The 14,625-nt window shown below is 38.5% G+C and overlaps 2 protein-coding genes across 7 annotated transcripts in view; both read right to left on the reverse strand.

Annotated features, from left to right (window-relative positions):
• Positions 1-3,545: 3,545 nt before the first annotated feature.
• Positions 3,546-9,006, reverse strand: LOC145423523 (uncharacterized). 6 transcript variants are annotated; one of them, XM_080296143.1, is made up of 6 exons: positions 8,714-9,006; positions 7,804-7,864; positions 7,648-7,692; positions 5,910-6,065; positions 5,614-5,706; positions 3,546-4,671 (listed from the first exon to the last, which is right to left on the reverse strand). In XM_080296143.1, exons 4-6 carry the CDS (start codon positions 5,979-5,981, stop codon positions 4,357-4,359), a joined length of 480 nt encoding a protein of 159 aa, XP_080152269.1. In that variant the 5' UTR covers positions 5,982-6,065; positions 7,648-7,692; positions 7,804-7,864; positions 8,714-9,006; the 3' UTR covers positions 3,546-4,356. The 6 variants fall into 6 exon arrangements, with proteins under 6 accessions (XP_080152269.1, XP_080152264.1, XP_080152268.1 ...); XM_080296138.1 differs by having other exon boundaries at positions 7,644-7,692; XM_080296142.1 differs by having other exon boundaries at positions 7,644-7,864.
• A 2,133-nt stretch (positions 9,007-11,139) lies between these two features.
• LOC113014934 (sodium/hydrogen exchanger 3-like) overlaps positions 11,140-14,625 on the reverse strand; it is a 30,644-nt gene continuing 27,158 nt past the window's right edge. Inside the window, exon 16 of the mRNA XM_026156800.2 lies at positions 11,140-11,672. Coding sequence (XP_026012585.1) covers positions 11,401-11,672 — 272 coding nt within the window. The 3' untranslated portion in view covers positions 11,140-11,400. The remainder of the gene's footprint in view (positions 11,673-14,625) is intronic.

Genomic DNA, 14,625 nt, shown 5'->3' on the forward strand with positions numbered 1-14,625 from the left:
AAAATTTTTTTCTGTATTGTACGTTGAATAGCATTTTCATTTTCTGCAATTTTCTGCTTCTAATCCACTATATATCACATCTTACTATCCTTTATTGAACATTTGATCCACCACATAGATTGTAGGGCATAGCTAGTGCATGTTAACAATATGATTAGCACCTTCAAATTAAGTTTCAAATATCACTAGTGTTCAAAGAGAAACTTTTAGTTTCCTTTGTTTTTTGTCTGCTAAAATGGTATATTTTTAAAAAAGACAAACAAGATGAAAAGATGCCTTTCCTCTCTAAAGACATACCATCAGTTTGCTAAGTTGCACCTAAACAAAGCACAAGACCTCTGGAACAACCTCATACCAACTATTAAGCATGGTGGTGGAAGGTTGAGGATTTGGCCTTGTTCTGCAGCCATAGAACCTGTCAACCATAAACTGTATACAAAAGTATTTTACATGAGGCCATCTGTCCTCCACACAACAGCAAATCTGCAGCAGAATAACTGAAACAGAAAGGAAAGGTGTTGCAATAAGCAAATTGCTGTGATCAGATCTTAAGAGAGTTGTGCAGAAATGAATGCCTGCAAACCTCAATGAGCTGAAGCAACATTGTAATGAAGAGTGGTAAAAATTCTACCTGTCGTGATTGTTAATATATATTTTTAACATTATACTTTAACAGTAAGCTAGAATTTTGAACCATATAAAGCAAACAGGATAATTTGTAGGATTTCCACTGTTTCATTGAGTCTAACTTGACAAAGCTCTTAGTCCCTCCTCTCCTCCTCCACTGAGGGAAATCCATCAGGAAATACCATCTGTAGGCAGTAACGTCACATCCGTGAAACTTTTTTCTAAAGTATGTACGTCAGGTTTATAAGTAAGACGTATTCTATTTGCATTTTAGCTGTCGTAATTTTCCGTGGCTTGACCTGTTTGCTCAGGTATTGTAACAGTCAGAGCAAGTCAAAGACACAGTGACACACCTCATGCAAGTTGCTTACTCCGTACTGTAGATGTCCCCAGAAACCATTCATATAATTTTACATCTGCCTCAATCATAAACCTGGGAAATACAGACTGAATGCACAGGCAGATAGAGGAAATTCTATTATGAAGGCAAATACAAGTAAGAATAGGAAAGAAGTGAGCCCTTTATGATAAACAACTTGTTTATGGATAAAGATGAGAGTGACTTTTCACTTTCTGCAATAATGAAAAGAGGAAGAAATTTAGAGTTTCTGTGAAAAAGCTAGAGCAATTAATCAGATAAGTACTGAATAATGAGTCTGTAGTGAATGGCTATACATTAGTTAAATTCTATCAAACACTAGGCTCTAAAAGAAAACAGATCAACAACACTGACCCTAACAGACAGTGGTGTGCATATCCACAGTGTAGCATTTAAAAAAATAAATTGACTGAAGAAAAGAAGCCTTCTCGTGCCCGTATTACCTCAGAAGGGCTTTCTACTGTCGCGCTTCACTACGTTGTCTGCGACTTTGTGTCCTCAGTCCTGACACAGTCTGTGGTCAGCAGTGACTTCAGAAAGGCTAGAAATCCTGGACTGAGCCTTTTATATGTATACTACTCCTCTTTGAGTAAGGTCATGTATGAGTGTGCGGTTGAAGAATTAAAGAAGGAGTAAAGGATGTCATTCAGTGACATTTTAAACATTCACTGGTCATTGCTGCGTTTGTAGTTTCCAGTCCATTTGTTCCAGTTTGTCATGGTATTGTTAGGGTTGTTGAATGAATACGTTTAGTTTAGGAACATTTCCACCAACCTTAGTAATGATTGACAGGTTGATTATCTTGTAAATAAATTGACCTGTTTATGACTCGGGATACTGTAGCTTATACCTGGGAGTACTTGACTCCCAGGTATAACTCTCAAACGCACACCTTAAGGCAGATAATGTGTAAGCTGGAGAAGAAAAGGCGTTTCACATATTTAGAAGATCATCATTTATCCTGGAGAAATAGTTTGGTACTTAAAAAGCCTTCTTTAATGCTAGTACATCTTACTGTTCATCACTGATTGAAGAAAGTAAGAACAAGGTTTCTCTTCAGCGCTGTAGCCAGGCTGACAAAAAGTCAGAGTACTGTTGAGCCCATCATTCCTTTAACGTTAACTGGTAATGACTTCATGAACTTCTTCACAAATAAAAATTTAACTAGTAGAAATAATTAGTCATAATCATCTCACAGATGTAAAATTATCTACAGCTACTTTCAGCACCAGTAATCTTTCTGAGTTAACTCCAGTAATTTCTCCAAACCATCAACGTGTCTTTTAGACCCCATTTCTACAAGACTGCTGAAAGAAGTTCTACCATTAATTAATGCTTCAGTCTTAAATATGATCAACCTATCTCTAATAATCGACTATGTACCACAGGGCTTCAAGCTGGTGTAGTTAAACGTTTTAGCTGTCTTAGCTAATTATTGCCCAATCTCCAAACTTCCTTTCAGCTCAAAAATCCTTGAAAGAGTAGTTGTCAAACATCTGCAGAGGAATGGCTTATTTGAAGAGTTTCAGTCAGGTTTCAGAGCTCATCACAGCACAGAAACAGCTTTAGTGAAGGTTACAAATGCTCTTCTTATGGCCTCTGAGAGTGGACTCATCTCTGTGCTTGTCCTGCTAGACCTCAGTGCAGCGTTCGATACTGTCGACCATAATATTCTATTAGCACGATTAAAGCAATCCTGTAGGTATTACAGGTACTGTGCTGCAGTGGTTTGTATCATATCAATCTAACAGACTCCAATTTGTTCATGTAAATGAAGAGTTCTCTTCACACACTAAGGTTAATTATAGAGTTTCACAGGCTTCAGTGCTAGGACCAATTCTGTTTACATTATAGATGCTTCCCTTAAGCAGTATCGTTAGAAGGCATAACATACATTTTCACTGCTATGCAGATGACACCCAACTTTCTACCAAATCTATCCATGAAGTCAGATATAGCACGCCAATTAGTTAAACTGCAGGAATGTCTTAAAGACGTGAAGACCTGGATGTACCTCCAACTTTCTGCTTCTAAATTCAGATCAAATTGAGATTGTTGTACTTGGCCCTAAAATTCCTAGAAATATGGTATCTAACCAGATTCTTACTCTGATACTTACCCAGGAACAACATCTGAGGTCTCTGCACTCAAAAAAATCTGTTGTTGGATGAACACAATTTAATCATGGCACCCTTTTTGCACACAATTTAACCAAGTACAATAAACCCTTTTCGATCATGTCAAACCAACACATTTAGCATTTGGTGGTTTAATGTAATCAGATTACGTTGGATCAACATACTATACTTACATTGATTTGAAGTGATTTATTTAAGTATGTAGAGTGAAATTTGTTTTAATTCATTCTACACAATTTAAAAAGTTTAGGAAAACAGAATTAAATCTTGTTGTTTCAACAACTACTTTGTTAATCAAGGCAATGATTTCACTCATTTCAACCAAATTATTTCAATTAGATTTGTTTACATTTGTTACACATTTAGAAACCCACTACTTTACAAAAAAAGTCACAATCAGATTATGATAACATTATCTTTATTAACTGGATTTAGTGGACAATATAAAAGCTTACCATTTTTGTACACCTGCAAGCATTATGCCACTTCAAAAGGTAAAATGTTAGAATACTTATTTACATAGGTAATATGTTGAAACCAAAGCTTCCACAACTAAAAACAGATGCAAAATTTGCTCAATATATCGACTGCATTTTAAAAAATTAAACTAAAAGATAAAAATACATCTCCCACTTGGCAAGTTAAAACATGTGACAAAATCGAATTGTGTGAATTTGGAAAAATAAAATAAAATAATTAGAAATATTTTGGGGGCAATACAACAACAACAAAAAATTCCATAGGTGATGAAAATCTATATTTGTTTGGTGTATCTCATTGAAATAATTATTAGTTTGACCAATTTTTATATTTCTGTATTTATTTTTTTAATTTTGGTTGCAGTCCTCCACAGCTAGCAATATAGTTTTGCTGTGTTTTAAAACATGCTAGCAAGCAAAATGGAAACAATAATAGTGAACTTAACAGGTGGCAGTGGTCTTAAACTTTACAGGACCTTGATACATAAACACAACATAGTACTTCTGTCAGTACTTCTGATCCATTTTGAGCCATCTATATAAGGACAAACAAAAATCATCTGCAGTGCTGTATAAAAGGTGAATTGCCCAACAGAGAGAATCCAAAAACTTAAAAAAAATGTTTTAAATGAAAGAAAAAAAATATAAACAACTCAAATATTAACATTATATATTGGAAATCACCATTGCACCAATGAACCATTCAAGACCTATCAGTCATTTTCAAGTGCTCTCACCCCATAAGCTTGTTTTTCAGAAACTGTACCTTTGAAGACAGCTTTTGTCCATCAAGATTTAAAAGTATCTTCTGGAGGACTTCAAAGGTGCATTTAAGTTCTGGTGGGTAGCTCAGGTTCAAACGGTATATGAGTCCAAACAACAGAGCACATGCTTGTGCAATGTTACCCAAATCAGTGTTAGCCTCCACACCCTCAATCACGACACCAACGTCCTCTGGGTCATCTTCAGGTTCAGCACCCTCCTTCTGGATGACGTACACCCCCATCACAGTTTGCTCCATGCAGCTTTTTGCCTCGCTGTCCGTATCCTACATGAAAAAGTATAAGACAACAAAGTAAAATTTAAGAGATTGTTTAAACAACTGTTTCTATGCTGTTCATAAAATCCAAGTAGTCAAAGTAATAAACAGAAAATTACACCACTAAAGTAGTTGTTAGTAATTACTCCAATACATAAATTATAAAATACACCTCTCATGTCAAAAGAGGTGGCATAATTGACCTCTCACCGGCCCCTCCCCCGAAAGGGCCATTGTCCAATTACACATTATAGCAACCGTTACTGTGTCTGACAAACATTAACCTCAAGCAAGATGGAGAAGCGGTGTGCCCACCGATACGCCGAGAGATTGTGTCTGGAGGAGTTGTGTTCTTTCCATTCACAAAGTCAAAAACAACGTGAATGGATTAAACAGTGTGTATGGCCCCATTCCCAGGTAAATGTACCGAACATTATGAAGCATGTCTGCTCGCACATTCGGGTACCCATTGGTGCGCAGAGGAAACCATTTGTTTGTCGGACGTAGCAAGAGTAACTTAGGGGGACAGGACTCGAGAAAAGGCTAACTCAGCTGCTAAAATAAAACAGGTATAGAAGTGTTAGTACTAAACAGCTCAAAGTTCATAGACATTTCTATTTACAAATACTGATGACCATAACAATGAAAAAACAACAGGACTTGTTTTAATCCAAGTACAGATTCAAAAGCAATATAGTCTTGATGCATGTTAAATGCATTGTATGTTTGTGTATCAAGTTTAAGTAGGCATAAATTTCTTTCCTTCCAATACCAAATTCCAGAAATTCTTTATTGCAACGCTTAATACTGTTTGGTATTCAAGACATCCTTTCCCCAATACCAGGTGTCTTGTTGCTAATCTCAAAATTTTAATTTTAATGATTTGCATTTGAGGCAACGTCACAATTTGTATGAGAATGTTACAGACAACATGCTGTCACAATGGCTCACCAAGTACTCCTTTATTAACTTCTCATAGTCTTCGTTTAGGTGGATGCACAAAGACTTCAAGATGCATGCTCGTCTGGTATGGATGTTGTCATGCTGGAGAGGAGGAGGAGATAATATGAGCCAAAACCAGTCTGTTTTTCTTAAAGCTAGGGTAATCAGTTAACTTGCATAATTATTCTTTAGGTTAGAACCTGGCATGTACCACTTGTTAAGCCGAAACAAAATTGACAACTTCATCTCCAAATAAAAGTTATTTTTGCTGCCTATGACAAAGTCTACTCAATCCTAATACAAACCTTGGAGATGGCAAGCATGAGACCTCTTATTTTCTTTCCACGTGTCCCTCCTTTGGTCAGAAAGATTTCCATTAAGCGTGGCGCGTATTGGTCAAGCTCGGCAAAGAAAGTAGATAGCAGAGGCTTTGTGGTGATTCGCAGAAACTCCTTGTCAATCTGCAATAGAGAACAAATACATTGATTAAAAACGCAACTGTATATTTCACTCACTTCACATCTAAGCTGACTAAAGCTGCTTTTAGAAGACCATGCAGACATCAGTGCTGTCTGTGTAGGACATGAATCAGTCTGTGTCAGATACTGAATTTGAAATTTCCACTAAAGTCACAAGTAAGAGGCAAGTGGAACCAAGATCTAGGCCATTTGCTTTTTGAAGTTTGCAAAGACTGCTAAATTGCACCAGTGGTAGTTCACTCTTTGCAACACAGTATGCTGTTCTAAACAGATTTTTCAGGTTTATTTTTAGTATATTATTTGCAATTGGTGTTTGTTCTGGGAAAGATATTGCAGACTGAGCAATAATCCATTTCTAATGGGGGCCTTTCTTAAAATGACTGGTCCCAGTAACAAAGGCGCTTGTCAACTCAGAAATCAAGGGAAAACCAACAACACACCCGGCAGAACATTATGTTATTTACACGGGTGCACATAAGTGGTCCGCATGTGCGCATTCGCTGTCAAAATAAAAGACGCGCAACAGATAAGAAGTTGCAACGCACGTTTGCATCCATATAAAAGGCACTGTTTTTGTCCGCTAGAGTGGGATTTTCACGGCACATTCTGCACCACATCTGTGTGTTCATCATTTGTTTGAAGCCAGCTCACCTCCTGCAATCACTTTTGCGAGAATACGCGCTTCTTTTGTGGTTCGGACTCCTTCTGACATTTCTTTGGAGGTGGAGGAAAACCAAAGTAATTGCTTAAAGGAGCTTCTTCGACATATTTAAGAGTTCTAAACAAATATGTCCTCCTCCAGAAAATCTTATGTATGCAAACACGCGTTGCAACTTCTTATCTTGTGCGCGTTTTTTATTTTGACAGCAAATACGCACTTGCGGACCACTTATGTGCAGCCCCGGTTATATAGCTCGTCATGTTGCAGCCACAGAAATTCTTTTGTCCATGAAACCATAAAGCTGCACTTTCTTTTTGCCTTATAGTCTGATTTGTCATAACTTTTCCGTTTTGTGGTAAGCTTTTCTTTGGCTGTCACTTCTTCACCCTGACCTGTCTTATTTGGCTAAGCAGAACTACAATTAATATCCTGCTGCTTTTACACACGCACTCACATAACACTCAGCGATTGTCTGCGCGATCAACCTCTCACATGTTTAAGCTGCGGGAGATTTCACTTGTCATGTTTGCATAGTAAGCTAACGATTGATAAGACGATGTCAGAGGAATTGGTGCACAAATTATCATCACTCACAGATCAGTGCTGTCGCTCTCTATACACAGGTCGTGCGATTGCAAAGTGAAAGCAAAAAACAAGCGCAAATTCAAACGCGATTTCAATATGTCACATATTGACAGTGGCTCACCGATGCCAATGACATAATTACCCAGCTACATTTCCGAAAGAATGCAGAAGCATTGACATATATTTTTCCTTCTTATGACAGCCCGACGGGCAGGGCAGAGATAGATTTTGGTAGCCCGACTGGAAAAATCGCTAGCCCTGGGACGTCGGGCTAGCCATTTTGCGAGCCCTGTACAGTGTTTCAATAATTGTACCTACTACTCTCCCTGATGGAACAACGCTTGCACTGCCACATACAAGTCACTGAAAGAAAAAAAGAAAAGCAGTTTTAAGGATAGTTTTATTGGCACCTTTTTTTCACTTTGATTAAATCATAAAACTATCATAAAAAATATATGATGGTAAAAGGCTTACCATGTATTAAAGAGGAGGCACAAACAATCAGAAAAAGGGGTCAGCTTTCTTTGTGGTGTTACTATGGTAAAGAAAACAGAAAAAATTATTTTATAAAAATTCCACAGTGGATTTTTTTTTACTTTGTTGCAAATGTATAAAAAAAATACAAATACATATAAATACCTCTTGCAATATAAAATTCACAGATAAATATCCAATCTGTTGCCAAATGTAATAGCAGTGTTTCACACTATGCAATAAAGATGCTGGTAGTTGCGGTAAAGGTCCCACAGGCAATTTTCATAACTATCCGCCATTGCCTTTTCCTCTGACCTCATAAAATGCAGCCCCTGAATTTGGACACAGCTAATATTTAGCAAATCGCGCATGCTAGTTTAACTTGCATTACTGTGAGAGGCCGAATGCTTAAAATAAAAGGAGAGAGAAAGAAAGAAAAAATGCAAATGATAATAAAAAAAGTGAACAAAGACCATGTCTTGCAATAACCGTCATTTAAAACCAAAGTGAATGCTAACAGAGCTAGGTAGAAGTTCAATGAGACAACCATACTAGCTTTAGCTAACTTCATTTACTTTGAAAGTGAATTACAAACGTGTTAAATATTGAATTAAACATATCAATAACCGCTAAAAACACTATAAGACTAACTGCAAAAACGGGTAAAAAAAAAGAAAGAAAAACAATGAAGTGGAAATGCTAATAATAGTATAAATATACCCAGAGCGGATTATAAATCAGGTATTAGACGGTACCGATTGGCACCGTCTAATACCAGATTTTCACTGTATTTGCTCCACTCCCGCTGTCTAATGACAACTTACACATTTGGAATTAAAAACATTGTTAAACAATTAATGGACAAAACAACTTCGTTTGACTAAGATATTTTGAGTTATTTATTACTTACCTGTATTGTGGAAGATTCCGCAGAGGGAAATGGCAGTCCACTGAACACATATAACTTCTCCGCGTTCCCGCCTCTTCACTTTTGGGAAGTTTGAGCATGCGCACTAGGCATCGGTTTTAGAGTTGTTGATTTAAAATAATTACATTTAATTGAACTGAAGAATGCAAATCTAGTTCATTAAACTTTTTGTTATTTTATGTTAAACCAACAACTGATAATGATTTAAAAACCTAAACTCAATATGTTCATGTTAAATAGACAAATGTCTATTGAATTAATCAAACAACTGCCTTAGTTGACTTTTTTGAGTGTGTCCAGAAGCGCATGTGAGTGTGTCAAGAGCATTTACTTCAGGTTCTAAAGTCTCCCCCACCCCCCCAAATAAAACCACAGAACCCCCCAAAATCCTAAAAAGATTTTTTAAAAAGCGGTATCGCTATGCTAAGAATCTGAACTGTGCTATGAATCTTGAGATGAGTGCATTGAATCTGTGCAAATGTTTAAATAGTTCCCACTGCAGTGTGTTTGCCTCACAGTTAGATCTAAAGAAATGTTCTAAGGCTGACATGGAAATCAAAATCAAAGCCATATTTCTTGTTTGCACGTATGCAAGTGCTACATCCATATATGGTTAACATACATCAAATGCAGTAAGTATATACATGCTTCATATAAATATAGTCTACAACTTTCTTCTTATCTTTAGCCCACATAATTAAACATGCAATAAAACATGTGAATTTTGATTGTATATACTGTATAGCCTATATAATAAGTATGTAGCCCAATAAGTACAAAATCCAGAAAGCTACTCAAAATGGGATGGTTCATTTACAAACACAATTCTAACTTAAGTTTCAAACTTTTTTTTATTAGAAATGTTAAAATTGTTTCATGCTTAAATTTAAACAAAATGACAGAAATCTGCACTTTCATGAACACACTTTTGACCAAAAATTTAAACCTAATTTTTCATATTTTACTTGGTTAACCCTCTAAGGCCCACAATTTAATTGGCCATTTTTGATTACTTTTGATTTGACCTTTATATTTACCTAGATTAGCCTTGCTTGGTATCGTCCTTTTCAGCACAATTTCACATGTTGAAATTTATAGTTATTTTTTTTTATTGACATACTGTATTAACACAGTTTATCTGAAATCACACAAAAAAAACAAACATAAAATCCTAGTAGGAAAATCTTATATAATTTTTAATGTAATAACCACAAATATTTTTAGTGAATTATTTTCATAACTTGAAATGCAAATATAAACTTTAAAATGTTTTGTGCAAATTTTTTAAACAATAAAGTTGTACCTAAAAATGCAGCCAATGCCTCAGGTGTTTTTGTACAACCATTCAAAAATACTACTAAAATTGAAATTACAAAGCAATCAGGTGTCTGAATAAGAAGCCACACACAACACACAAAACAACAACTACACTACACTGAGTACACAAGACAAGACAACGCACGAACTACACACTCCAAACACGCTAAACGTCACAAATCTCTCACATCTCATAATTCACTTTTTCTCGCTGCAATCACTCCCCAAACGTTCCCCTCCTACTTAACAACCAAATAAAAAAACAAAAACAAAAAAATACCAATAACCCCAGAGGGTTAAGAACACTCACCTTCACTCCAAATCCAGAGTGTAACAATCCATGTCCATGGTGTTCATTCAAAATGTGCTCTGGCACAATCATAGGTTGATTGCTACTGACAACAAGAATTAAAGCTGGGCACCACTATGGGATGAACCATTTTTTAAGGGTGAAGTGTGTGTGGGGTGGGGGTTGGCGGTAACACTATGCAATAAATTCAGTTTTAGAATTCATATTCAGTTTATATTCAGCTGTGCTCAAAGTGTTAATGCTAGCTTTTTTTTTTTTTTTATAAACAAAACCATCGCATGCAAAACTAGGGCTGCACTATAGGGATGGCAAGAGATTATTTTTATTTTTAAAAAATAAAAATAATAAAAAGTATTTTATTTGACCCCATGCCCCCTTGTAGATCCACCCATGTGTGAAAGTTGATGCCACATACTGTGGAACCATCCTTACGCCTACTCGAAAGCTTACAAAGATCCTGCGTGATGAATGGAAGATGTGAACATCCATGTGCATCATTGACCTATGCAGGATTTTATTATGCTAGTAATAGTATGTCTCACATTGACAGGGAAAATAGTGCCCCCTGGTGGTGAAAGCTTTCGTTGTATTGTGCAATACGAATCTATGGATTATAGATTCACAAACTATTTTAAATCACTCTATTTAAACCCTGTTGTTATTATTGCTATATAGAGAAAATCCACATCATTTGAAAAGTTTTGGCATCATATTAAGATATTTTTAAAAATCCTTAAATAATGGTTTTCAATGGCAGATTCACTACAAACCACAGATTATATGAGGGTGTTCAACATATCTTTTATGTTTCAGTGCAGTTTTTCTTTGTCAAGTGAAGGCTGAACCTAAAAACAGCAGGGGTTGTTTGAAGAGCACAGAGGTTTGAAACTGTGTATGTTCTGTGTAGAAACACAGAAGCTAAACACAGCTACGGAAAAGAAAACATTTCCTTGTCAATATGAGAGTAGATGTCTGAGGTTTGTTTTATGTCTTTGTCCCAGGTTCAAGTGAGACAGAACAGGGTGTTGGGATTGGGATCCAGTTACATGTGGCTACTGGGAGGTGAAGGAGGAGGATGTGTTGGTGGCAGCGGCAGTTGATCATTGTTCATCTGCTTTGTGTCAGTGGAGCGAGTGCTGACACGAAGAAGCCCCAGGTGGCGCATTTCCATCGGTGATGTGGGCGGGCTTGCCTGGGCTCGCAGTGACGGAGCCACCATGCTGCTGTCGAGCTCACCCTCTGCCAGCCAAGGAGGGATCTGCAATGACTCCGTGGGGTACAAATCTGACACAAAGGCTGAGTTCTCAATCCCACCTTGATGAAAGAAAAAAACTGAATTAGTACCTCAGGGTTCAATATTGGAGACATTGCTGTTCTCTGCATTATTATTATTATTTTTATACAAGTGACACTATTATTGGCTGTTCCTTTTTATTAATGCACCTGAGCAGTACTTCATATTTTATTAGATTACCTCTGTTCTCTAGATGCTAAATCTATATAACTCTTTATGTCTGCAGATTTTCATTGTGCTTGGAGAGAGTGATATTATACCCCTCTCGTCAAAAAAAGTGACAGGTTGCTTCCGGAGCTCATTAATTATTCATGAGCTCCGGAAGTCCGGAAGTAGGAAGTAATTAAATTATCCCCTAATTAAATTAGCCCCTAATTAAATTAGCTCCGGAAGTCCGGAAGTAGGAAGTAATTAAATAATAAAAATATGATATTCATAAAAATATGATATTCATAAAAAAATGATATTCATAAAAATATGATATTCATAAAAATATGATATTCATAAAAATATAATTGATTATTTAGAAAGTTTCTTATATATCAAAAAATAGCATTCTTTTATTTCTTTAAGCAATTAAAAAATTTATTTATTTTTTTATGCTCAAAAAACGCCATCTGGTGGTGGGTCAGTGTGTGCGCGCTCCCGCGCGCGCCCGAGGCTGTGTGTCTGGGCGCGCGGGGGCGCGCCCGTGTCTCCGGACCGTGCTCTCTCGGGCTCTGTGCTCATGTGTTTAAAAATGTATTAAACCATATTAAAATTGTTTAGTTAAACTTGTGCTTTTGTAACGTTCAGTATGGCCACAAACACATGCTGCATGCCTTGGGGGAAAACTTTATTTAGATTTATATGCATTTGTAGATTTAGAATAAAACTCATACTCAGAAAAAACAACTCGCGATCCCCGCAGCCCCCTTAACCTAATCCTTAGATACATAAGCAGGGAAAACTCCTTAAAAAACCCTCCGCTATTTCTCCAAAACCCTACAATAACTTGTTAGGGTACCCCCTCTATTCCCAAAACCTTATATTCGATAACAGGGAAAATCCTGAAAAAATCCTTAGTCTTTTTTCTCAAATTCAGCGCCCCGCGGCTCCCTTCATGCTCAGCCAAACAAAGCCAAAACTCCTTTTAAAAATTTCTCCGCGATTTCTCTAAAACCCCTAGAATAACTTGTTAGCTACCCCTCTATTCCCCCAAAAAAAGCGCTATAATCCAAAAACATTGGGAAAGCTCCTTACTCTTTTTTCTTCAAAAACTTGCCTCTTGCTAGCTACCTCTAAAATTCTACTCAGAGTCTAAGTTCTACCTCGCTCTTAATCGCACCGATCCCGCAACAGCTTCCAGAGCACAATTTTTTCCTGCTTGTTCGCTCCCCGCTCTGGTCCCGAATGCGCTGCTTACCTCGTTTGAAAATTCCCCCCTTAGACCAACTCCGCCTCACTGCGCCCCGCTGCCAATCACATAACCCTTGCACCGCTCCCTTCGCACCCCGGTTAGCCAATCCGCTCCAGGCTCGATTTACCTTCTCAGCCATAGGTTAATTCACTTACTGGCATTCAGGATAAATAATCTAACATTTCAGCTTAAATTTAACTGTTTTTTTCTCTCTCAGAAAAAACAAGCAAGCTTTCTCTTTTTTCTCAAACAAGCATGGCCGTGAGACCTACCAACCTAACGGTGCTTTCTCAAACTCCTGTAAACTGCTACAGAGCTTCCGCCACGGCGTCTGAACTCAGAAGACTACATCTCTGCAGAGTGCAGCCAACAGCATCGGCCAACCGTTTGGAGCAAAGATTCAGCCTCAACAATGGCAGGTTTTGGGGTTATGCCTTCAGCCTACCACAGAGTGAAATCTTTTTCTATCAGCTCAAAGCCGGTGAAAGTTTTGGACCGTTAACACCGCGAATCGCTTTTACTAGCTCTGACTGGGCGGTTATTACACTCATTACCACCCCTGAAATAGAGAGAAGCCTGCGGGAAACCAGCTCTCAGCAACCGCGAACCAGAGACCAGCAAACACAGACGCATCGGGTTTTCAAAGAGGAATACTCGTTCCCTCCATTCACCCAAGAACACAAACGACTCCGGAATGAAAACACGGTGACCAAAACCGTCACATACACCCAGTGGGAGACCAAGAGCACTCCATTTTGCAGATGGGTATGTAGAGTTAGTCGACAAACATGCGAGCAAGCTTGCACAGATGATTTTGTGATCGACCTTACAAACTCCCAGTCCGGGGTTTTCAGCACATTGCTTCGGATTCCGACTCAGCACTGGCTCAACATGATGGCCGAGAACAATGCGACAATATTAAACCTGTTCAAAATGAGTAAAAGTACAACTGAGCTGGTGATGGTTGGAAATAACCCGCCACGGTCAACATACCCTAACCCCCACTTCCGGCCCCCCCTTACCCCGCCTTCTCCTACCCCTAGCCCTTAAAAACCGCAATCGCTCTCTCATCCACTACTTAAAACAACCATGACTAACCACAGCTTTGGACCCCTCGGCTCTCTATCTCCATCATCCCTCCGACCATCAGCTGCTTCTACACCACCACCCAGCCCGCCAATGGATCTCGCTACACCGCCACCCAGCCCGCCGATCGACCTGGCTACACCGCCACCCACTCCGCCAATCGATCTGGCTACTCCGCCATCCAGTCCGTTGTTCGAGAGCCCGCATCAGGCCTCAGCGTCTCCGGCCGCTATGCCTCCACCCCCGCCCTCATCACCGCAACGCTGGAACTCGCCCAGCCATCCACAACTAGCGGCTCTCGGGTGGCAATCACCGGAGCAGAGCCCCTCAAGCACCGCAATCTCCGGTGCATCGCTGTGGGCCTTGGGCGACCCTGTGTGCCGGGCTCTTTTCCGAGAGTCTGAAGACAACGAGCCTTCGCCCGCGGACATCGATGAGGCCGCGACTCTACTCCCTACTGCTGTTTTTGAACTTATAAAATTGACTGT

The sequence above is a fragment of the Astatotilapia calliptera genome, chromosome 22 (assembly GCF_964374335.1).
Source record: "Astatotilapia calliptera chromosome 22, fAstCal68.1, whole genome shotgun sequence".
NCBI classification, from domain to species: domain Eukaryota; kingdom Metazoa; phylum Chordata; class Actinopteri; order Cichliformes; family Cichlidae; genus Astatotilapia; species Astatotilapia calliptera.

What these genes read in the sequence shown, in the direction of transcription:
- LOC145423523 (XM_080296143.1), bottom strand. Translation starts at nt 5,981, where the DNA reads ATGGAAATCTTTCTGACCAAAGGAGGGACACGTGGAAAGAAAATAAGA. An exon ending in TCATGCTTGCCATCTCCAAG is followed by an intron (nt 5,707 to 5,909) that starts GTTTGTATTAGG and finishes CCTCCTCTCCAG; the next exon opens with CATGACAACATCCATACCAG. An exon ending in AGTTAATAAAGGAGTACTTG is followed by an intron (nt 4,672 to 5,613) that starts GTGAGCCATTGT and finishes TTTTTCATGTAG; the next exon opens with GATACGGACAGCGAGGCAAA.